This window comes from Scyliorhinus canicula, chromosome 5, assembly GCF_902713615.1.
Source record: "Scyliorhinus canicula chromosome 5, sScyCan1.1, whole genome shotgun sequence".
Taxonomy (NCBI): Eukaryota; Metazoa; Chordata; class Chondrichthyes; order Carcharhiniformes; family Scyliorhinidae; genus Scyliorhinus; species Scyliorhinus canicula.
Genome location: NC_052150.1, coordinates 14,210,769 through 14,235,113, shown reverse-complemented (window position 1 = coordinate 14,235,113; position 24,345 = coordinate 14,210,769). Strand labels below are relative to the sequence as shown.

Genomic DNA, 24,345 nt, shown 5'->3' with positions numbered 1-24,345 from the left:
TCCACAAAGACAGTCATCCAAGGCCAGAATTGAACGCAGGTCCCTGGAGCTGTGAGGCAGCAGTGCTAACCATTGCCACCATACCACCCCTAAGTTCCCTGTTTTTTCAATCGTCTCCTGATAGAAATGAATGCCAGTGTTTAATTTTTTTAAAATTAATGGACTTGTTACAATAACCAGTTATCCTTACTTGTAATAATTTGAGTATCTCCACGCCTGGTTCCTCCACCCCTTTTATGAGTTATTTCCCAATGAGATATGTGACCTCCTTACTCTAGCCACCAAAATGTGCCACCGTACATTTATGTAGTGTGAAGTTCATTTGCTGGTTACACACCTATTTTTGTTACGACCCTCACAGAGTCACGGGTTACGGACTACAGTATCAGGTTCCCCGTGACCTCAGTAGAGAATGAACTTCCCCATTAAAGGAGCAGGGCTTCCCCTTAACAAGACTCGAGGGGGCCATTTAACATGGCCAACCCACCTAACCTGCACACCTTTGGACTGCGGGAGGAAACCAAACCACCCGGAGGAAACCCACAGAGACGTGGGAGAATATGCAAACTCCACATAGACAGTGACCCAAGGTTGGAATTGAACCCCGGTCCTTGGTGCTGTGAGGCAGCAGTGTGTCACTGTACCGTCCTCAGGTGAACACTCCCAGTGCAGTACTGAGGAAGTGCCGTACTGTCCGAGGTCCTGTGAATGAGATGTCATCTAAAGCCCATTTTGCTCTCTCAGGAGCTTGTAAAAGACCTCGTGGGACTATTTTGAAGAAGATCCATGGTGTCTTGGCCAACGTTCATCCCTCAATCAACATTACTGATATAGTTTATCCGGTTCTTGTTATGTTCATGGGAGCTGCCTGTGCATAAAGTGGCTATGGTGCTTCCTGCAACAGTGCCTATACTTCAAAAAGTACATTATTGGCTGTAAAGTGCATTTGGAAAACGTCGTTTATATAAATGTACGTCTTTCTATAAATAAGTGATTTTGCTGAAATTGCACAATTGAACATTAGAACATAGAACAGTACAGCACAGAGCAGGCCCTTCGGCCCTCAATGTTGTGCCGAGCCATGATCACCCTACTCCAACCCACGTATCCACCCTATACCAGTAACCCAACAACCCCCATTAACATTATTTTTTTAGGACACTAAGGGCAATTTAGCCTGGCCAATCCACCTAACCCGCACATCTTTGGACTGTGGGAGGAAACCGGAGCACCCGGAGGAAACCCACGCAGACCCGGGGAGGACGTGCAGACTCCGCACAGACAGTGACCCAGCCGGGAATCGAACCTGGGACCCTGGAGCTGTGAAGCATTGATGCTAACCACCATGCTACCGTGCTGCCCATTCTCGGTCACCTTTGCTTACAATCATTCCACTACAAACAGGTCAACATTGTTGAAGTTATTTGGAGAAGGTGCGCGAAACATTTATTGTTGCAAAAATTATTAGGTTGGTCCCAAAAAGATTTTTTTTTAAGAAAATGTCTCTGCTGTAATAATGTGTTTGTAATATTTCCTGGTATGTTGCTGCAGGTGCGGACAGTCCAACCCAACATTCCACATTCAGAAGGGAAGCAAAGAGTATGTGCTGAGGAAGAGACCCCCTGGGCTCTCCTGAAAGGCGCACATCAGGTACGTTAACCCCGCGTAAACAGAGACTTGCTGTCAAACTACAGCGTTTTGTATTAAAGCTCCTGATAATAGTTGCAACTATCTCATCCTTGTCAAAGGGAAGTAAGTAGTGGGTTTAAGTGTGTTTCTAAAAATATAACTGAAGGTATTCTAAGAAAGAAAACAGAGGGAGGCATAACATGGTGGTATCCCAGTACCGTAGTGTGGTAGGCCATTGCTTGGCATCAATGCTTCCTTCCTGATTAGCCGTTCGTTGCTCAGTTGGCCACACTTGGGCCTCTTAAGTCAGAACATTGGTTGATGTCTCACCCTAGAGACCAGGGGGAAATTCGAGGCTGCCACTCTGGTGCTCTGATTTGATAAAGATCAGGGTAGCCCAGTGATGAGACCAGTGATATGAACAGTGGTTTTAATCTACTTACAACAGAGCCAGCCTGTAACACGATGAACCCTGCATGAACTGGTCGGCTGGCTCTGGGCATCGATCTTTATACAGCAGTCCAGGGGGAGGAGCCGTGGGCGGAGCCAAGGGTGGAGCCCTGTACAAACTCCTATGCATTCCCAGTGCTACTCCCCCTAGTGGTCGGGCAACGCAACTGCGCTTACAATAATATGGTATCATATATATTACAGTGTGAATTACATTCACCACACCCAGGCCAACACTTGCGCCTCAATCAAAACCAATTTTCCAAAAAAAAATGTTTTCTGGTTATTAAAAATTGTTGTGTGTGGGATCTTGCTGTGTGTACGTTGGCTGCCGCTTTCTCTATATTCCAACAGTGACTGCACTTCAAAACGACTTCACAGTTTTCCTTATTTGGTGAGTTATCCTGAAAGTAAATGGTTGTATTTATACAGCCCCCGCCAAAACCACCAGACATCCCAAAATGCTTTTCAGCCAACAAAGTACTTTTGAAGTGACGCCACTGTTGTCATGCAGGATTTGTGCACAGCAAGCTCCCGCACACAGCAGTGTGATAACAACCCGACAATCTCTTTTCTTTTTTTTTGGCTATGTTAACTGAGGGAGCAGCAGTGCTCACGGGATTGTTTATGTCCACTTGAGAGGGCAGACAGGCCCTCAGTTTAAGGTCTCATTTGAAAGATAGCGCTTCTGACAGTGCGGTCCTCCCTCAGTACCTGCACCGGAGTGAAGGCCTTGATTTTCCTGTGCTCAAGTGGAACCTGAGACTTGAACCCACGACCTTCTAACTCCAAGGTAAGAGTGTGACCAACTGGGCCACAGCTGACACCGAACGTCCGGAGGTGAGAAGAAATAAGCACATTAGTCATCAAAAGTTGCCTTCACCCCCAATTTGAACACACCCTAAACTACCTCAGAGCCAACCCTTCGAGCTTGAATGAAATGTGCATTTCTCTGGTAGCACGTTGAGAGTGGATTCAAATCCTAGATACATAAGGTTGGGTTAAACTTTTCTCTTTCTGACACTTTTAGGTTTTTAAGTGAAATGAGCCTCAAAATCCAGTTATCACCCCACAAGCTGTAATCCCAGAAGCTCAGCCTCAGTGTCATACAATTGAAAATGGTTTAGGATTTATGGTCAGAGGTATGTCAGGGTGAAGGTGAGAAAACGTTAAGGGATGGGAAGAAGAATGGGAAAAGATCATCGGACCCGTCATACCCAGCCAATCCTGACATGGTGCGTCTCCTCGTCAATTAAGTATTATAGGCATGAACTTTAAAAATAAAAATTCTTCGTTGGGATGTGAGCTTTGCTGGAGAAGTCAGCCTTTCATAGAATCATAGAAGTTACAGTGCAGAAGGAGGCCATTCGGCCCATCAAGTCTGCACCGGTCCTGGGAAAGATCACCCCACGTAAGCCCATACCTCCAACCTATCCCAGTCACCCCACTTCACCTTTTGTTTTGGACACTAAGGGCAATTTATCATGGCCAATCCACCTAACCTGCACATCTTTGGACTGTGGGAGGAAACCGGAGCACTCGGAGGAAACCCACGCACACACGGGAAGAACGTGCAGACTCGGCACAGTGACCCAAGCCAGGAATCGAACCCGGGACCCCGGAGCCACGAAGCAACCGTGCCAATCACTGTGCTGCCATGCAGCCCCTGTTAGCCACGTCCTCCCAACCTTGTCCCTCATTTGAGGTGTGGTGCCCCTCAGGTTAAATCACCACCAGTCAGCTCTCCCCCTCAAAGGGGAAAGCAGCCGATTGTCATCTGGGACTATGGTGACTTTATCTTTACTATATCCTTGATACACTTTGTGCCGCACTAGGGCAAAAAGCACAATATAAAAAGGAGCCTTCTTCAAGTCTAATGCCACAAATAGACTAAAACAGAAGACAGACTAAGATTATAAAGTTACAGGGGCTATAAAGCTGGTCAAGATAGCCAATATATAGAACAAGGTTAGGATTATTGGGTGAAGGATGACGCAGTAGTAAGCACTGCTGTCTCACGATGCTGAAATAGCTGGGGTGAAGTCCCAGAGAACTGAGGTGGACCTTCTAGTGAGCGGCACGGTAAACCAGTGGTTGGCACCGTCCCTCCACAGCGCCAGGATCCCAGGCTCGACCCCCAGCCCGGGCCACTGTCTGTGCGGAGCCCACACGCCCTCCCCGTGCATGCGTGGGCCCTCTCCGGGTGCTCCACCCCCCCCCCCCCACAAATCCCGAAAGACGCGCTGCCAGTTGTTGCCCACCCCTAATTTCGCTTGAGGTGGTGGAGCGACCATCTTGAACCTGCTGCAGTCCATGTGGTGTAGGTACACCCACCGTGCTGTTAGGGAGGAAGTTCCAGGATTTTGACCCAGCGTTGGAGACAGAACAGTAATAGATTTCCAAGTCAGGATGGTGAGAGACTTTGGCGGGAGCTTGCAGGTGGTGGGTTTCCCATGCACATGCTTCCCTTGTCCTTGGCGATACCGGCCTTGGGTTTGGAGGGCGCTGTTTCAGGAGTCTTGGTGAGTTGCTGCAGTGCATCTTGTACATGGTACGCACTGCGGCCACTGTGCAGGAATAAAATGATAAGATTGATGGATGCGGTGCCAATCAAGGGGGCTGCTTTGTCCTGGGTAATGTCGAGCTCCTCTAGTGTTCTTAGAGCTGTACTCACCCAGGCAAGTGGAGAGTATTCCATCACAATCCTGATTTGTGGATTGTGGACAGGCTTTGGGAGTCAGGAGATGAGTTACTCGCCTTAGAATTCCCTGTTCATGTGGTCAGAGTATTTACAGGGGTAGTCCAGCCTGGTTTCTGGGCTAAGGGCTCAGTTAGTCGATTCTCCATTTCCTGAAACACTCTGGGATAAACTGTGAAGAAAAGAAAAAAATTGCAGATGCCGGAAACCTGAACTAAAAACAGAAAATGCTGGATAAACTCAGTAGGTCTGGCAGCATTTGCGGAGAGAGACGGTTAATGGTTTGAGCGTTGAGGAAGAGTCAAATGGAAATTCTAACTCGGCTTCTCCCCGTGTCTGCGTGAGTTTCCTCCGGGTGCTCTGGTTTCCTCCCACAGTCCAAAGATCTGGAGGTTGGATTGACCATGGTCAAAGTGAGGGGTTACGGGGATAGGGTGGGGGAGTGGACCTAGGTAGATGCAGACTCAATGGGCCGAATGGCCTCCTTCTGCACTGTAGGAGTTCTGTGGATTCTACGGATTCATCAGCTTAGCTATTCATAAGCAAGATTATTGCAGTTGGATCACATCACTCAGAATAGGAAACAGACGCAGATGTGCATTCCATCACAGCTTCCCTAACGTAGACAAACGAGGATGATGAAATTAACCAGGCATATAAATCAAATGAAAAAAAACACACACATTATGGGGGGGGTGAATGAAAAAGTAAAACACAAGATGTAGTAAAATAGATTAAAGTATAGACCAGCTATACTGAACTAGTAATCCAGAGATCGTAGAACATAGAGTATAGAACATACAGTGCAGAAGGAGGCCATTCGGCCCATCGAGTCTGTACCGACCCACTTAAGCCCTCACTTCCACCCTTTCCCCGTAACCCAATAACCCCTCCTTTGGTCACTAAGGGCAATTTATCATGGCCAATCCACCTCACCGGCACGTCTTTGGACTGTGGGAGGAAACTGGAGCACCCGGAGGAAACCCACGCACACACGGGGAGAGCGTGCAGACTCCGTGCAGACTCCGCACAGACAGTGACCCAGCGGGGAATCGAACCTGGGACCCTGGCGCTGTGAAGCCACAGTGCTATCTACTTGTGCTCCCGACTAATACTCTGGAGACCAAGTTCCAATCCCACTCGTGGCAGCGCGGGGAACTTCAAATCAATTAATTAATAAATCTGGAATACAATGGTCCAGTCTCAGTGATAATTATGAGCCTCGCTGGATTGTCATCCAAACTCAAATGGTTCATTGTTCTTCAGGGGAGGAAATCTGCTGTCCTAACCTGGTCTGGCCTACATGTGGCTCCAGCCCCACAGCAACGGGGTTGGCTCCGATCCATCCTCTGAATTGCCCCAGCAGTCCACTCAGTTGTATGAAACTGCTGCAGGGAGCACTGTGGTTCGAGCAGGTGGCTCGTCACCATCTTCTCCAGGGCAGCTAGCGATGGGCAATAAATGCTGTCCTTGCGAGTGCTGCTCACAGGTGGAAATAAGGGAGTAACTCAGAACCGTGCGCGGTCTCTTTCTCTTTCAGGTGGGGAGAGAATACAGAGTTCAAAAGGCGTTATCTGAGGTGGGATTTCCTGTCCCAAAGCCTTTGCTGTTTGTCGATGACTGTTCCGTTATTGGCACTGACTTCTACGTGATGGAGCACGTGCAGGTATGTAGGACAGGAGCACGTGTTTTGGATTTTGGATTGGATTTTGTTCATTGTCACATGTATCGAGGTGCAGTGAAAAGTATTTTTCTGCGAGCAGCTCAGCAGATCATTAAGTACGTGAAAAGAAGGACTTCCGGTGGCGTTTGCGAGCGGGTCGGCCGCATCGAGAGGAGCTCCCGCTGGTGGCCACTATTTCCGGCCCTTTCGGGGGTTTCCCTGATTCTTTGCTTTACCCCTCCCGATTGTTGTCAGAGTCGCCGTCCCAGGCGTCAAGCGGGGCCGGTTTGAAAACCGGCGAGGAATCCCGCACGGGTGTCGGGCGGCTGGAGCTGACACATCGGGCCCAGTGCGCGTGGAGGTCGGAGCAGCGGGGGCGGAGCCAAACAGGTCGCGGCGGCAGGCCCGAAGCCAGGGCCCGATGTAGGTGAGATGTCCCACATCGGGTGGCTCCCGCTAGAATGTTGTGAGAAGACTGAAGTCCGATCCCAGGGGAATTCTTGAGGAATACAAAAAAGATGAGAAAGAAGTTTTAAAGAAACTTGGTGAAAGTTTTTTTTTGAAGGAAGAATTTTTTTTGTTTTCCTATAAATAAAAAGATTGACGAAGGAAAGAAGGGGGGAAAAAAGGAAAAATAATAAGTTGTTAAAGGATGCGAAAAGCAGCGTTGAAGAAGGGAGGAAACGCGGGCTCGCCGTTGAATGAGAGGACCAGCAAAAGCGCTGACAAGATGGCGGATACCAGACCGCACGGTGGGGCCGCACTGCTTACGGTGGAGAAGATGACCGAGGAGATGGCTGTGGAGCTGGAAAAGCAGTTTGCGAGTTACATGGAGGCTTTGAGGAAGGAGATGGCGGTCGCATTGAACTCACTGGAATTCGCCCCGGTGAGGGTAGCTATGGCAAAGGCATCGGCCGAGGTGAGAAAGCAGGGCGAGAAGGTGAAGGAAGTGGAGGAGGCTGTGTCGCAGCACAGCGACCAGTTCACCCTCGCTGGGGGACGAGCTGCGGAGGGTGGTGGAGGTCAACAGAGGACTCCTTGCGACGGTTCTATCTTATTTTAGTGAATGGTACGGGTTGGATTGTTGTTTCTGTTTTTTCTTTCACTGGGACTGGGTGGGAGGGGACGGTATACCTTGGCGGGGGAGCCACCCGCGCTAGCTAACCAAAATCGGCTAGTGAACGGAGAAGAGAGGAGGGCTGCGGACATTGGAGCCTGGTTAGCAGTTTCAATGGGCCTCCGAGGCGAGCAAGGGTGGTGGGGGGAAGGGATTGATGCCGGGAGATGTTTTTTCGGGAGGAAATGTGGGGGGATTTTTGGGAGGGGGTAGGGGTTCGATGTTAATAATGAATAGGGGTGAATCTGGCTCATGGGGCAGGGCCTGGTGGTATGATGGTGGATAAGAAGGGCGGGGGGGGTGGTGAGAGACCCCCATTTAGGATAGTCATGTGGAACGTGAGGGGCTTAGGAGGTCCGGTCATTTGTTTATGTGAACATGCGGGCTACTGTTTGGGGTTTGGTGGAAGGATGGGATCGCTGTTATTGATTTGGGGATTGACAAATTTGTTACTGATTATTGTTTATTGATGGTGGGTGTAAATTTGGGAGAAAATGTGAAAAAGGAGGCGAATAAAAAATATATTTTTTTAAAAAGTACATGAAAAGAAAGGGAAATAAAAGAAAATACATAACAGGGCAACACAAGGTACACAATGTAACTACATAGCATCGGGTGAAGCATACAGGGGTGTAGTGTTAATGAGATCAGTCCATAAAAGGTCGTTAAGGCGTCTGGTAACGGTGGGGAAGAAGCTGTTTTTGAGTCTGTACGTGCATGTTCTCAGACTTCTGTATCTCCTGCCCGATGGAAGAAGTTGGAAGAGTGAGTAAACCGGGTGGGAGGGGGTCTTTGGTTATGCTGCCCGCTTTCCCCAGGCAGCGGGAGGTGCAGAAGGAGGCAATGGATGACTCCCATTTTGAGAGAAACCCTTCACAGCTTAGCAAATGGTTCAAACAACTTTTAAGTTACAATATGCTTTTTATTTACAATGGCCTGGATCTCTCCCCCCCCCCCCCCCCCCCCCCCCCCCCCCAGCAGCGGCAGCCCGCTGTTTTACTTTATTTTGCTGTCCTAGAAAACAAATCTGGTTTAAGGTTAATTCATTCTTCCTCAACTTCAATTATTGAAATATTATGCCCCAAACCAGGCCTCAGCAGTGGCTAGGATACAGGACCAAAACCCCAATATTTTAGTTTTTTGTAAGACTCTGCAGAAAGAATGATTTGCTCCAGGAGTGATTGCATGAAAACATAGGGTTTTGTTATTTTCAAACAAAACTTTATTATGAAAACAATATTTCACACCCGAAAAGAACAGCGAACGATTGCCCAGAAACACTACTACTCAATTTCCCCATTAAACAGCAAGAAAATAAACATACAGCCTTTAATCTAGTTTAAAATCAGCAGGTATGGAATAATACTTTGCAGAACAGATTCTTGGCTCTGGTTTGAACCCTTTCAGACTCTGGCTGAATATCTTCAAATAGCTGCTTCAACTGGGTTGTTTCAGCCTCTTCCTTGTCTTCAGACTGGACTGCTCTGCTTTAAAATATTATTACACTTTTTTAAAAAACTATCCTACTGGGAAAGAAAATTGTCTTTACTTGTGGGCTCTGCGGTAGTCAGATCAGACCTCTTCAAAAGCCTTCTCAAACAAAATCTCTCTCTGAATCACTTAGCTCCCCCCCAGAAATGACATCACCTCCCCAAGCTGAAAAACCAATGAGTTCTCCAGGAACTGAAAGCACGTTATTTCCTCGGGGACAGTCCTCGTCAAACCACAGTGCGTTAGCCCAGACTGACAAACGCATTCCTCTCGGCCAATTTCACCTTCTGGCTCCTGAAAGCACGCAGGCCCTGCAAAATAGAATTCTTTAAAAAAAAAACATGACCACTGCAGTCAAACACGCTCTAACCCCAGGCTTTTAGCCCTTTAATTGATGGTAGCTGTAACCCACTATTCCCCAAATCCTCCATTGGTCACAGGAATTAACACTGGATGGCCAGCAGCTGTACCATTCTAGATGTGGAAACACTCAGTGTGGGGCTGGATCCGATTGCAGAAGCTGAGGCCCTCCTCCTAATAGGCAGGGAGGTCTGAGTGGAGATTTTATGGAGCCATTTAAAATGATGAAGTGTTCAGATAGAATAAATGGAAAGAAACGGTTTCCAATGGCTGGAGGATCGATTACAAGAGAGCAGAGGTCGAAGGTGATGAATCAAAGGGCAGAGGTGAGACAAGGAAAAACCTTTTCCTCAACGAGTGGTCAGAATTTGGAAATCGCTGCCTTAAGGGTGCTGGATGGCGATTCAACAGTATCTTCCAAACAGGAATTGGATGACTTCCTGAGGGAACAAAGAAAATTGCAGGTCTGCATGCGGAAAGATTCAGGAGAATGTGACTAATGGAATTGTTCTTTGGAAGAGGCTGCTGCAGATTGGATGGGCCAAATGGCCCCCTTCTGTTCTGCCCTATTCTATGAGTCTGTGACCTCCCTAACCTGGGGGAATTCCGAGACTGGAAATAAAAGTTCCAGGCTGCACGAGCTACCCTGTCTAATGAAATCAGTTTGGCCTAAGAGTTGCAATTTTGACACCGATTCCCTTTGTTATTTTTTTTTGACTGTTGTGTATTTATGATCCAGGGGCGGATATTCCGAGATTTGACCATTCCGGGTGTGAGTCCAGCAGAACGCGCATCCCTGTACTTTGCCATGATAGTAACGTTTGCTCGGCTTCACTGCACCGATTGGAAGGCCCTGGGACTGCAAGGTTATGGCAAAGAGCATGATTACGCCAAGAGACAGGTCTGTCTTCCAACTGAAAGTGTCTTTTGTTTGGAAACTTATGCATTTTAATCAGTTACTATAATTTTCCGAATATAGTGAACCGCCCAAAATATAATTTGCAACATGACTTCCATTGAAGGAAAATGAAACTGGCCGTATCACCGTATATAACACACGACCGTTTTCATACCCATATGGGAACAATGTAGAATGAAAACTTCACCGATTAGCTGCCGTTTAACACAGGTTCTTTAGTGACTCTTTCCTGGGTGAAGGTTTAGCGATGGTGACAACCCACGGCTGAAGTGGCCATTCTTAAGTGATGCTAAACAGTAAACTGCAACGGGCTATAGCTCAAACTCCTCTTGCCTTCAGTGACCCTACACACACGCACTTTTCAACAGTGTGTTGAATCCCAGCTAACCTCTGAGACTAAATGTGGACCCGATCACCCCCATCCCCGGCCCCAACTGGGATCAGTCAACATAATCAACATCCTAAGGGTTACCATTAGCCAGACACTGAACTGGACCTGCCATATAAATACTGTGGCTACAAGAGCAGGTCAGACGCTGGGAATTCTGCAGCGAGTAACTGACTTCCCAAAGTCTGTCCACCATCTACAAGGTGCAAGTCAGGAGTATGATGGAATATTCTCCACTTGCCTGGGTGAGTCTAGCTCCAACAACACTCAAAGGTATCTTGCGTTGCAGGATATTGACCCAGTGTCTGTAAAGGAACGGTAATACATTTCAGGATCCAAGATAAAGCAGCCAGCTTGATTGGCACCACATTCAGAAACACTCGCTCTCTCCACCCCCGATGCACAGTGGCAGCCGTGTCTAGCATCTACAAGAGGAACTGCAGGAACTCACCAAGGTTCCTGCGGCAGCACCTTCTGAACCCACGATCATTAGCATCTAAGGACAAAGGCAGCAGATACCTGGGAACACCACCACCTGGAAGTTCCCCTGCATCCACTCACCATCCTGACTTGGAAATATATCACCGTCCCTTCAGTGTCCCTGGATCAAAATCCTGGTACTCCCTCCCTAACAGCATTGTGAGGTAGACCCCGCATGGACTGCAGCAATTCAAGAGGGCAGCTCACCACCATCTTCTGAAGGGCAATTAGGGATGGACAATAAATGCTGGCCTAGCCAGTGACACCCATATCCTTGAATTAACAAAGAAGTATATAGATGGGCGGCATGTGGCGCAGTGGTTAGCACTGAAAAAATGAAAATGAAAATCGCTTATTGTCACAAGTAGGCTTCAATGAAGTTACTGTGAAAAGCCCCTAGTCGCCACATTCCGGCGCCTGTCCGGGGAGGCTGATACGGGAATCGAACCGTGCTGCTGGCCTGCTTGGTCTGCTTTAAAAGCCAGCGATTTAGCCCAGTGAGTTAAATCAGCCCCTAACTGCGGCGCTGAGGACCTGGGTTCGAATCCCGGCCCTGGGTCACTGTCCGTGTGGAGTTTGCACATTCTCCCCATGTCTGTGTGGGTTTCACCCCCCACAACCCAAAGATCTGCAGGTTAGGTGGATTGGTCACGCTAAATTGGCCCTTAATTGGGGAAAAACAAAATAATTGGGTACTTTAAATTTAAAAAAAAGTATATAGGTCAGTGAATCCAAATGTATATTCTGTGTGCCGGGCTTTTGTACATACTAACAGTGAGGGCATCAGATCCACCTTCATTGCAGTTATGGGAGAACACCAATTTTATATGATGTATTATTTCCTGTTGGCCCATACTCGGCAAGCTTTAACAATTATCAACCGAATGTTACTTTATTGCTGTTTTTGCTTTTGCTGTTTTCTGTGGCCATCTTCCCATTGAAGTGTTAAAATGGGGTCACAGTGGAAAAGAGTTTGGGAAGCACTGCCTGGGTAACACATTTCCCTGTCATTTGAGAATGGTGCACCGATGGCCTGTTTAAAAGTACAGTCGGAGCACAGGAAACAAACTGAATCTTCTCTCTCTCTGAACTCAGGTTTTAACATGGACGGCACAGTACAAGGCTGCAGTTACTGCTGACATTCCTGCCATGAACGAGCTAGCAGAGTGGCTGGCCAACAATCTGCCGGACAACGAACAGCAAGCAACGATAGTCCACGGCGACTTCCGGATTGAAAACTTAATATTTCACCCCACTGAGGTAACTCGGTGTGGGCAGCAGGGTAGCATAGTGGTTAGCATCAATGCTTCACAGCTCCAGGGTCCCAGGTTCGGTTCCCGGCTGGGTCACTGTCTGTGCGGAGTCTGCACGTCCTCCCCGTGTGTGCGTGGGTTTCCTCCGGGTGCTCCGGTTTCCTCCCACAGTCCAAAGATGTGTGGGTTAGGTGGATTGGCCATGCTAAATTGCCCGTAGTGTTCTAATAAGTAAGGTTAAGGGGAGGGGGGGTTGTTGGGTTACGGGTATAGGGTGGATACGTGAGTTTGAGTGGGGTGATCATTGCTCGGCACAACATCGAGGGCCGAAGGGCCTGTTCTGTGCTGTACTGTTCTAAATTCTAACTCCTGCTCTGCCCTTACCTTCAATGTGGCCCCTCAGAGGCCGGAGTTTCCAGGCCCCTCCCACCGATTGGGATCTTCCGGTCCGGTCGAAGTCAACCAAGGCTTGGAGGGCTCTCCACAGCCGGTTCCCCGCAGGGGGCTGGGAAACTCAGGCCATCGTGTCTGATTTAGCAAGTTTTGGAGTACTTCACGGTCCTCATTCTATCTCCAGTTATTCCGAGCATAATTGCCATATATCTGCGATTATTGAGGCTACATCTGGACCAGCTTTGGTCTCCCTACCCAGGGAAGGAGAGCCTTGCTCCAGAGTGTGCACGACAAAGGTTCAGTGGACTGATTACAGAGGGGATTGTCCTCTGAGGAAGAGTTAAGTAGGCGAGGCTGATATTGCCTTGAGCTTAGGAGAGTGAGAGGTGATCTTATTCATAAGTGCAACATTCTTAAGGTGTTGACAAGGTAGATGCTGAGAAAACGTTTGGCCTGGTTGGAGTGTTGAGAACACGGGGTCAACATTCTCGGGATGAGGAGAAATTTCTTCAATCAGAGGGTAAGGAATCTTTGGAATTCCCTACCTCGGAGAGCAGTGGCTACTCAAGTCACTGAGATCAAGACGGAGGTCGATAGGTTTTTGGGTAGTGTGAGAATTAAGGGATATGGGGACAGTGTGGGAAATTGGATTTGAGGTAGAAGATGTAACACCATCTTATTGAATGATGGAGTAGACTCGAAGGGCCGGATAATCTACTCCCCCCTTTTCTTGTGTTTTTACCGACGATCTTCTACATTCCCAAAGACAGAGGGACACCTACGCAGAATTTGCTCATTTTGGTCTTGAAACTTACTCATATAATGTGCGCATACATATATACACACACCGTTTGTGTTTAGTTGACTTGCTTAACCATAACAAGTTACGTGTTTAAACCCCAGGCTCGAGTCATTGCTGTGTTAGACTGGGAGCTCTCTACCATTGGAAATCCTATTGCGGACCTGGCCTATGCCTGCATGCCCTTTTATTGGCCCAGGGGAACGTCTTTTCCAGGACAGAATAGTGTTCTTCAGGATGTGAAGGGTAAGTTATTGTAGGAGCATTATATCCTCATACCGTTGAATAGTTTAGTTATATTTAGTTAGAGAGGCCCTGAAAATGGGCCATTTCTGTCAGCCTTGAACCTGAGAGAAGGTGCCCTGTTTTGCCAAACTCCGTGCAGTATTGGATTGGATTTGTTTATTGTCACGTGTACCGAGGTACAGTGAAAAGTATTTTTCTGTGAGCAGCTCAACGGATCATTAAGTACATGAAAAGAAATGGAAATAAAAGAAAATACATAATAGGGCAACACAAGGTACACCATGTAACTACATAAGCACCGGCATCGGATGAAGCATACAGGGTGTAGTGTTAATGAGGTCAGTCCATAAGAGGGTCATTTAGGAATCTGGTAACAGCGGGGAAGAAGCTGTTTTTGAGTCTGTTCATGCGTGTTCTCGGACTTCTGTATCTCCTGCCCGATGGAAGAAGTTGGAAGAGTGAGTAAGCCGGATGGGAGGCGTCTTTGATTATGCTGCCCGCTTTCCCCCGGCAGCGGGAGGTGTAGATTGAGTCAATGGATAAGAGGCAGGTTCGTGTGATGGACTGGGCTGTGTTCACGACTCACAATGTTGACCTCACTGTAAAATGCCTGATTCCCCCCCCCCCCCCCCCCCTTTCGTCTTTTGCATGAACAAATGTCAGGGAGGTAGTTGGCTGCCCCAAACCCAGAATATTTTTAGATTATTTGGGTCTTGTTACCCTGTGCGCCATCTCTGGTTGTGAGATGGGTGTGGTACGGGTGCCCAATGCTGCCACTAATCTGCCCAGCCAGAAGTGACACTAGCTGCGGGGGAAGGACAGCGAGGGTGGTGGGGGGGGGGGGGATCGTGGTTTGACATTGTGTGTGTGTGCTTGTGTTCGATTAGCTGCCATGCGTTGGTAATCCTGATTTGGAGGAGGTTGGGTGTATCGGGTGCGATTCTGCACAACAAAAGGTAAAGAATGGAGATCAAACAATTCAGATAGAAGTAGAGATCAGTCTGTAACAAGGCCTTTGAGTGGGAGTCGATGGAGGAATGTTTGCTTCAAGTTTCCCCGCTATCTTTATTTTGCAGGAATTCCAAGTTGCGAGGAGCTGATCGCTGTGTACAGACGTTGTCGAGGTCTGTCTACTCCTCTCCTCAACTGGAACTTCTTCCTGGCTCTGTCCTTTTTTAAAATTGCGTCCATAGTACAGGTAAGGATTTTGATCTGCAAAGGGGCTGAAGACGCGTCTTTGAGATACTGAAGTGAAAAGTCGGCCACTGAGAAAGAAACCTTCCCAGTCACAAAGACTGGGTCCTTGCTGATAATAAGCTGGGGCGGTTCCACCGTTTGGATCACCAGCTGTTGGCACGAAGGCCTGTGCTGCCACCAAGCCTCTGTTTCCCTCCACACTCGATCGAGGAGGGAGTTGGCGGCCCCAAACCCAGAATATTTCTTGATTATTTGGGACTTGTTACCCTGTGTGCCATTTCTGGTCAGGAGATGGAGATGGTATGGGTGCCCAATGCTGCCACTAGTCTGCCATCAATCCTAGTCTGAAAACGTCCCGTAGACGGATGCACCATAACGTCCTGGCTCTGCATCTCTTTTTTGATTTTCCCCTCCCCTGGGTAGTTGGGGAGATCCACTCAACATCTGGGCGGGCTCCAAGGTGATTTAGCAAGATGTGTCAGAGACAGCGGAATACTGAATTCCCTCGGCAAGTGGTGTGCTGACAGAAACTGCACGTGGGAAGCACTGAACGGCAGCTTAAAATGCCGACTGCTAAGCCCATGTGAATAATAGCCACTTGGCGAAGTTCCATGGAACCCCTACAGTGCAGAAGGAGGCCCTTTGGCCCATCGAATCTGCACTGACACTCGGAAAGAACACCCTACCCATGCCTACTCTATCCCCGTAACCCCACTTGAGCTGCACATCACATGAGGGTCAATTTGTCATGGCCAATCCACCTGACCTGCACATCTTTGGACCGTGGGAGGAAACGGGAGCACCCGGAGGAAACCCACGCAGACACGGGGAGAAAGTGCAAACTCCACGCAGTCACCCCGAGGCCCTAACCGAAGCTGGGCCCCTGGCACTGTGAGGCAACCGTGCTCACCACTGTGCTGCTGTGCCGATTCCTGGAGAATCGTCAGTCATGCAAATCAGTGAGGTCCCAGTCAGCAGAGTCGGGGAAAATAAACAATTAGCAAACAAAAACCAAACCGGTGTTCCCGTCCAGAGGTGGTAGGTGGGAGACGGAGGGGAAGTTTTGCGAGGCTTTCGCAGGATCAAAGCACTGTGCTGAACGAAACTGAACCCTGTCACTGCGGGAACAGAGAGGGACAGGGTCAACTTGAGGAAACGTTTCCCTGTAAAGTAAACCCCTTCTTGGGGGTACAGCATCTGAACCTGCACCTGAGCACAAAGCTGTCTGATCCAATCTGAACTGAACAGGCCGCAAGTGCATTCCTGACTTGCTAACACGGTGCAGGAGAGGCAACACAATACAACTCACATTATAATTCTCTTCCCGCTTGGAGTAGTGCTCGAAGGCCAACATTATAATTCTCTTCCCGCTTGGAGTAGTGCTCGAAGGCCAACCTGTTCCCAAAGCCGGTAATTCCTGGAAAAGTTCACTAGTCTGTCACCGGTGGTTTGTAGCTTGGAGTGAGCTACTCACTTCGAGTATGGCTGACCGGGAGTCTCACTCACCCTTACTGCCAGCCGTTGGAGTGTTTGGAAAGAGTTGCAGGTTGACCCACTCCGCCCGTTTGATCACGTTACGAATGCATTTCTCTCCACCAAGAATGTGCCGTACCTTAATTCCCACTTCCCTTGATACTTTCAAAAACAATCTTGTGGTTCGACTTCCCGTGAAGAACTGGTCAGGTGAATGAATAAAATGAAGTTAAATGAAAGGGCGAAGGGAGACTTGCATTTCTAAGGCTCTTTTCATGACCACCCGACCATCTCGAAGCCCTTTACAGCCAATAAAGTACTTTTTGAAGTGTAGCCAGTGTTTGTAATGGGGGAAAGGCAATTTGCGCACAGGCAGCTCCCACACTCAGCAGTGTGATAATGACCACATAGCCTGTTTTTCGTGATTTTGATTGAGGGATTAATATTGGCCAGGTCACCGGGGAGAACTCCCTTGCTCGTCTTCAAAACAGTGCCATGGGATCTTTACATCCACCTGAGAGGGCGAACGAGGTCTCAGTTCAGTATCTCATCCGGAAGACGGAGTGTGCTGTCAGCTGAACGACGGCTGTCACAGATACAGCGACAAAGTGACGCAGGAGACTGAGGGAAAGGATGAAAAATTCCAGGGGAAAATAATCTGCGGACAACAGCCCAGGAATGAAAATTGATGCAGGATTCGCCGAGAGGGGTGCCCTGGGGAGGGGGGGGGGGGGGGGGGGGGGGGACCTATACGACACCTATAGCTATCAGCAGTGTGCGCAGCTGCATGGCTGCTTTGCCAGCGGCGGCAATGGTGTTCCATGCCCACCCACCTCCGACCCCACAGCCCACCTCCTGGCCACACCTTGCCACTCTTTCCCCCCCCCCCCCCCCCCCCCCCCCCCCCCCCCCGGCCTTGGCTGAAGGCCCCCCTGGCCAGCAGCACGACTGTGTGAAAACTATGGTGACGTTGCACCCTTTCCATCCGCCTCTCTTTCCCTCAGTAGCCACGATGCCAGTTTCACAATTTTTTAAAAAGCTCAAGTGAACCGTGGCGTTGGGAACTCGGCCCATCGGAGACGGAGCATCGCGGAGGCCCTGGAGAATACTGGGTCAGGGCCGCTGATGATATGCAAACGGTGTTTACTGTTCCGGTACTCATTGACGCCGCTGTCGAGGTGACAAGAATCGTGATTTGGCGTCAAATTGACGCCCACTTCGATTTTGGCGTCGGAACCTATTCTCCACCCAATCGGGTTTCCCGATTTCAGCGTCAGCAAACGGGAGAATCCCCTCCCATGTTATCTCATCATTTACATGAATTCAAATGCTCCTTATTGCCAATAATCTTCCCTTCTTTGGTTCCCACTCCAGGGTGTGTATGCTCGATCCCTGCTCGGAAATGCCAGCGCCGAGAATGCACACTTGTATGGTGAAACCATAAAGCCTCTGGCGGAAGCTGGACTGCGAGTCTCAAATGGGTAAGTGGGCAGTTAGAGAACAACCTCAAACCATCACCTCAGTCAGCAGAGCATCAGCATTGGCAAACTGCGCACAGGATTTTAACTCTAGATTTCTCTTTTTGTAATCGTCTTGTTTCAATTTTCTTGCCAGTGATGAGGTTAACATTTCAGCGGCAAGTTTTGCTTTCGATTTGTAAACTTCATTATCTCAGCCTGGGCTGAACTTGCACCGTGTTGCCAAATTGACTTATTTGTGGGTAACTTTTTAAAAACTTTGTTCATGGGATGTGGGTGTCGCAGGCATTTATTGCCCATCCCTTGAGGGGGCAGTTAAGAGTCACCTTTGGGTCTGGAGTCACATTTAGGCCAGATCAGGTAAGGACGGCAGACTTCCTTCTCCAAAGGACATTGATGAACCAGATGGGTTTTTACGATAATCGGCAATGGTTTTTTGCTCATCATTCGCCTTTTAACTCCAGATTTTTATTGAATTCCAATTTCACCATCTGCAGTGGTGGGATTTGAACCTGGGTCCCCAGAGCATTAACCTGGGTCACTGGTTTGCTAGTCCATTGATAATACCGCTACACCACTGTCTCCCCACTACTACGCCACTGCTCACCTGATCCTGTACCTGAGCACAAAGCTGTCTAATCCGATCTGAACTGAACAGGCAGCAAGTGGATTCCTGACTTGCTAACACGTGTAGGAGAGACACCACAATACAACTCACGTTATTCACACCCAAGAATATTCCAATTCACTGAGGCAGACCTTCACCTGTTCCCATTGTTAGTAATTCCCGGAACAGTTCACTAGTCTGTCAGCGGAGGTTTATAGCTTTGAGAGAGGGCCACTTCACATCGAATATGGCTGACCAATATCTCTCGCCCTTTCCGCCAGCCATTGGCGTGTTTGGACTGATTTGCAGGTCGACACACTCGGCCTGTTTGATCGCGTTATGAACGCGCCTCCCTCCACCAAGATGGCATGGGTTAAAGATTGGCTAGCTAACAGGAAACAAAGGGGTGGCATAAATGAGCCTTTTTTGGAGTGCCACATGGGTCAGCGCTGGAACGCCAATGAAGGGACTGAAGGTAGGGTTGTTAAATTTGCTGACGACACAAAGATAGGTAGGATAGGAAGATGGGGGCCAGTTTAGCTCAGCTGGCTGGACCGTTGGTTCATGATGCAGAGCGAGGCCAGCAGCGTGGGTTCAATTCCCGTACCGGCTGAGGTTATTCATGAAGACCCCTTGCCCGAGATGTGGCGATCCTCCGGTTAAATCACCACCAGTCAGCTCTCCTCCCTCAAAGGGGAAAGCAGCCTGTGGTCATCAGGGACTATGGTGACTTTACCTTGAGGTATGAAAGTAAGTTGTGAAGAGGACGTAAGTAAGCTACAACGGGACACAGACAGGTTAAGCAAGTGGACAAGGCAAATATGAAAAGTCCCATTTTGGCAGGAAGAATAAAAAGGGAGCATATTATCTAAATGGTGACTCTGGGACTCGGGAGGTATCTGCGTGTCCTAGTGCATGAATCACAAAAGGTTAATATGCAGCTACAGCAAGTGATTAGGAAAGCAATTAAAATGTTATTTATTTTGAGGGGGAATTGAATAAGAAAGTAGGGAGGTTTGCTCCAGTTGGAGAGGACGTAGGTGGGACCACATTTGGAGTACTGTGTACAGTATTGGGCACCTTATTTAAGGAAAAATGTAAATGCGTTGGAAGCGGTTCAGAGAAGGTTTACTAATACCAAGAATGGTCAGGCTGTCTTATGAGGAAAGGTTAGGCCTCTATTCGTTGGGGTTTCGAAATGTAAGAGGCAACTTGATTGAAATCTTTTAAGATCCTGAGGGGTCTTCACAGGGTGGGTGTGGAGAGGATGTTTCCTCTTGTGGGAGAATCTAGAACGAGGGGTCACTGTTTAAAAATAAGGGGTCAGTCATTTGTGACAGAGATTAGGAGAATTTGTTTCTCTCAGAAGGGGGCGAGTCCCTGGGACTCTCTGCCTCAAAAGGCAGTGGAAGCAGAATCTTTGAATATTTTTAAGGCCGAGCGAACAGATTCTTGATTAACAAGGGGGTGAAAGGCTAACTGGGTCGGCGGGACGTGGGGAGGTTACAGTCCGGTCAGCCATGACTAGGCTCGAGGGGCTGAATGGCCTACTCCTCCTTATTCACATGTTTGTACGTTCATATCACGGCCACCTTCGCAGTTTCTCATCTCGAAAGATGCGGAAATCTGAAACAAAACCAGAAAATGCTGGACAATCTCCGCAGGCCTGGCAGCATCTGTGGAGAGAGAAGGGAGCTAACGCTTGGAGGCTGGATGACTCATCCGCTTGGACAAAGAGTCACCCAGACTCGAAACGTCAGCTTTGTTTCTCTCTCCACAGATGCTGTCAGATCAGCTGAGATTGCCCAGCATTTCCTGTTTTTGTCTGCAGTTTCTCATCTAGATTTATATTCTATTTGACCGGTTCTTACCCCTGTTAGATTCCTAATGTATTCCGATGGCAGGTTGCTTTGATTGCAGACAGCACAAAGACCAGTAAATGCTGCAACTTTTTTCTGTTTATGATAAATTGACAGACTGTCTCAGATAACGTTTGGAAAGGTAAAGTGATTGACTCTGGACTTCCAGCAGTGGGTCATGCTCAGTGGCATTGCAGGTTATTGAATTAGTGCAACAGTACAATTGCTGCCTCTCTGACCCATACGTCCCTCGGATGTGACTTCTTCCGACACATGGGGATTTTCTCAGTGTACGTCCACACTTTTCCAAGAATTGCCCAGCAGAGCAGCCTGGACTTTTCTCCGAGGACACAAAATTCCAGCTGCCCATTTTGCGATCCGCTTTTGTTCTCGGTTTGACTTGGCTACCAGCAGAATGAACTTTATCTCCCAGCATCCCTGCTGATGCTCATTACCAACTGAGATCTCTCTCGATTTCCTACTCTTTCAGAGAGGTGACTCATCCTAAATCGTGCCCTCTCTTCGATCTAGGAACACGGGTTTGTTTTCCATGACCAGAAGCTTGTTCCGGCCGTCCGTCGAGGGGCAGCGCGTCCTCGGGCAGCTGAAAGAGTTCATGGAGCAGCAGCTGTACCCAGCAGAGCAGGTACGGAACCCGACATTATCTCCCACAGGGTGAACGAATGGCAGAGCCTGGGGTCCACTCGCACCGTCAGAGGCTCCAGCCACAGTTTCAGGGGCGACACATGTAGAATCGTGGAAGAGGCCCAGTATAGATGGAGGCCATTCAGCCTAGTGCAGGGGTGGGAAAACTTTTCCGTGCAAGGGCCACATTCAGAAATTCACAATTTTAAAGGGCCGCATAGTATATTAATTAATAGTCCCGGTTGTAACCAATTAGCGTGCGGCATATACCTCAGCACTTCCCCCGGCGGCATCCTGCCTTTAGCCCTCTTTTTCTCTACTTTTCAAAAATGGCGCTTCACCCGGTTATGATTCTGGGCGCCTCATATAGAACATAGAACAGTACTCACGGGGGCCTCACGGTAGCATGGTGGTTAGCATCAATGCTTCACAGCTCCAGGGTCCCAGGTTCGATTCCCGGCTGGGTCACTGTCTGTGTGGAGTCTGCACGTCCTCCCCGTGTGTGCGTGGGTTTCCTCCGGGTGCTCCGGTTTCCTCCCACAGTCCAAAGATGTGCGGGTTAGGTGGATTGGCCATGCTAAATTGCCCGTAGTGTAAGGTTAATGGGGGGATTGTTGGGTTACGGGTATACGGGTTACGTGGGTTTAAGTAGGGTGATCATTGCTCGGCACAACATCGAGGGCCGAAGGGCCTGTTCTGTGCTGTACTGTTCTATGTTCTAGTACAGCACAGAACAGGCCCTTCGGCCCTCGATGTTGTGCCGAGCAATTATCACCCTACTCAAGTAAACGTATGCACCCTATACCAGTAACCCAACAGCCCCCCCCCCCCCCCCCCCCCCCCATTAACCGTATAACAAAAATATAAAAAATTTTTTTAAAAAATGTTATTTTTTATTTTTTATGACTTGATCTTGGTGGGCCGCATAAAGACCTTTGGCGGGCCGCATGCGGCCCGCGGGCCGTAGTTTGCCCACCCCTGGCCTAGTGTATCTGTGCTGACTCTCTGCCAGAGAACTCAGCTGGGCCTACTCTCCCCCTCTCCCCCCCCCCCCCCCACCAGAACTTTCCCCTACCCCTCCACCTGCCCTTCCCTCTGGCAGTACAGTTTACTCTTCGCCCAATATCTCTATTGAAAGCTGGCCCGGGTGATCAACTCCTCTTCCTAATTTTGATCTTCTAATAATTCTTCTCCGGCCATGCATTCCAGAAGAAGAGTTTCTTTTCCCTCGTGATGCCTTTATTTCTTTTGACAATCATTTTGCATCGATGACCTTTGTTTTGCGACCCTTCCGCCAACCGGAAGTTTCTCTCTCTCTCTATCTCCTCTGTCTAGACCCCTCAGCAGTTTGTACACCTCTCCCCTCAATCGTCTCTAAAGAGAGGAATTCCAGCTTCCCCCATCTATCCACACAACCCTCATCCTGAAAACCGTTCTCGTAAATGTTTCCCTGCAACCTCTCTGATGGCCACAATGACCATCAGCGTCTCCTGCTGCCCCTTAACGAGTCGCAGTGCGCAGGCCTGTGGCCTACGAGATGACCAGCTCCGGGATCCCTTCACCTGGGTCTGTGTGTCGTGGAAGGTCAACTGCTGATCCCTGAGTTCGGAAAACCTTGAGGGAAAGCAGCCGGAGACACTCCCCATATCCCGGACACACAGCGGGCCAGACCTCCCACACGACATGGGCATCGCACACTGAGAGATCCCAGCTCCCCCAGAAACAAATCCTTCAAACGTTCAATGACATCAAACGCACCAACTTTGCAGATTAAGTCGGTTTACCGCTTCTGTGGTGAAGATTTGCTGAGGCTGAGCGCTGCTCAAATTGTGCCGTTGGAAATTCATTGTGGGTATTTTGCTGTCTCGTTAAAAACCACACTCAATGAGGAAGGAAAAATACATCACCAGTGATGAGCAATGTAAAATCCCAGTTGCCGCGGTGTAGCACCATCTTGCCTCGAGGCACACGGACTATGCACAGATCAGCTCCTCTTGCTGGGGAGAGGGCTGGGAGAGGGATGGAGAGGGGGGCAGTGGGAGGCTATCCAGGGAATCAGTCCCAGGCACATGTGAGGAGCAGTGGGCTCTCAACAGTTCTTCAGCTCCTTGTAACGTAGCAGCGAAGGCTCGGCCTATTTCAGTTTGCTCTGGCCTGCTGTGATCTCCCACTTATTCAGCGGTCCTGCCATTTCCACTGTCGAGAGGGTGCGGGTGAATTGTCACTTTGGTTGATATGGGAGGAAGGCTGTGAAAAATTCCTTCAACGCGTGATGATCGTGGACTGTCCTAGTCGTTGGATGGTGCCGTATGAGGTCGGGTCCAGGGACACGGGTGATGTAGATCGCTGGACCTCGGGAGCAGTTTAAAAAAAAATTGATTAATTGACATGGGGGGTCACTGGCTCGGCCAGTATTTAGTGCCCAAACCTAATTGCCCTTGAACTTCAGAGGATATTTCAATAATCACATGTAGGCCAGACCAGGTAAGGGTGGCAGATTTCCATCCCTAAAGGGCATTAGTGAACCAGATGGGTTTTCATTAGACTTTTAATTCCCGATTTTTATTGAACTCAAATTTCACCATTTGCCGTGGTGGGATTTGAACCCGGGTCCCCAGAGCATTTCTCTGGGTCTGTAGATTACTAGTCCAGTAACAATACCACTATGCCGCCGTCAGTATGAGGTGACCAGCTCTTCCTGCCCTGCTGTGTATCTCAAGGTGAGAACAGCAGAGAGGAAGAATCCATCTCTCAATATGATGGAGCAATCGGGTGGAGCTGCGAGGCATCTGGATGTAGCCAAGTCCATTGACCCATCTCAGTGGCTTCTGTGGCTTCATAACATGAGGGACACTGCACCACTGCAGAGGCAGCGCTGCATCACCAGAGAGGCAGCACTGAGGGAGCACTGCACTACTGCAGAGGCACCACTGCAGAGGCAGCGCTGCATCACCAGAGAGGCAGCACTGAGGGAGCACTGGAGAGGCAGCACTGAGGGAGCACTGCACTACTGCAGAGGCACCACTGCAGAGGCAGCACTGAGGGAGCACTGCATCACCAGAGAGGCAGCACTGAGGGAGCACTGCACCACTCCAGAGGCATCACCAATGAGGGAGCACTGCATCACTGGAGAGGCACCACTGCATCACCAGAGAGACAGCACTGAGGGAGCACTGGAGAGGCAGCACTGAGGGAGCACT

At 49.1% G+C, this 24,345-nt stretch overlaps 1 protein-coding gene across 1 annotated transcript in view; it reads left to right on the top strand.

Moving 5' to 3' along the window:
* Positions 1–24,345, top strand: part of LOC119965783 (acyl-CoA dehydrogenase family member 11-like) — a 122,972-nt gene that overhangs the window by 1,030 nt on the left and 97,597 nt on the right. The window contains 9 exon segments of the mRNA XM_038796606.1: positions 1,552–1,625; positions 1,628–1,650; positions 6,318–6,443; positions 10,148–10,309; positions 12,291–12,455; positions 13,745–13,886; positions 14,963–15,084; positions 17,931–18,037; positions 21,032–21,146. Coding sequence (XP_038652534.1) covers positions 1,552–1,625; positions 1,628–1,650; positions 6,318–6,443; positions 10,148–10,309; positions 12,291–12,455; positions 13,745–13,886; positions 14,963–15,084; positions 17,931–18,037; positions 21,032–21,146 — 1,036 coding nt within the window.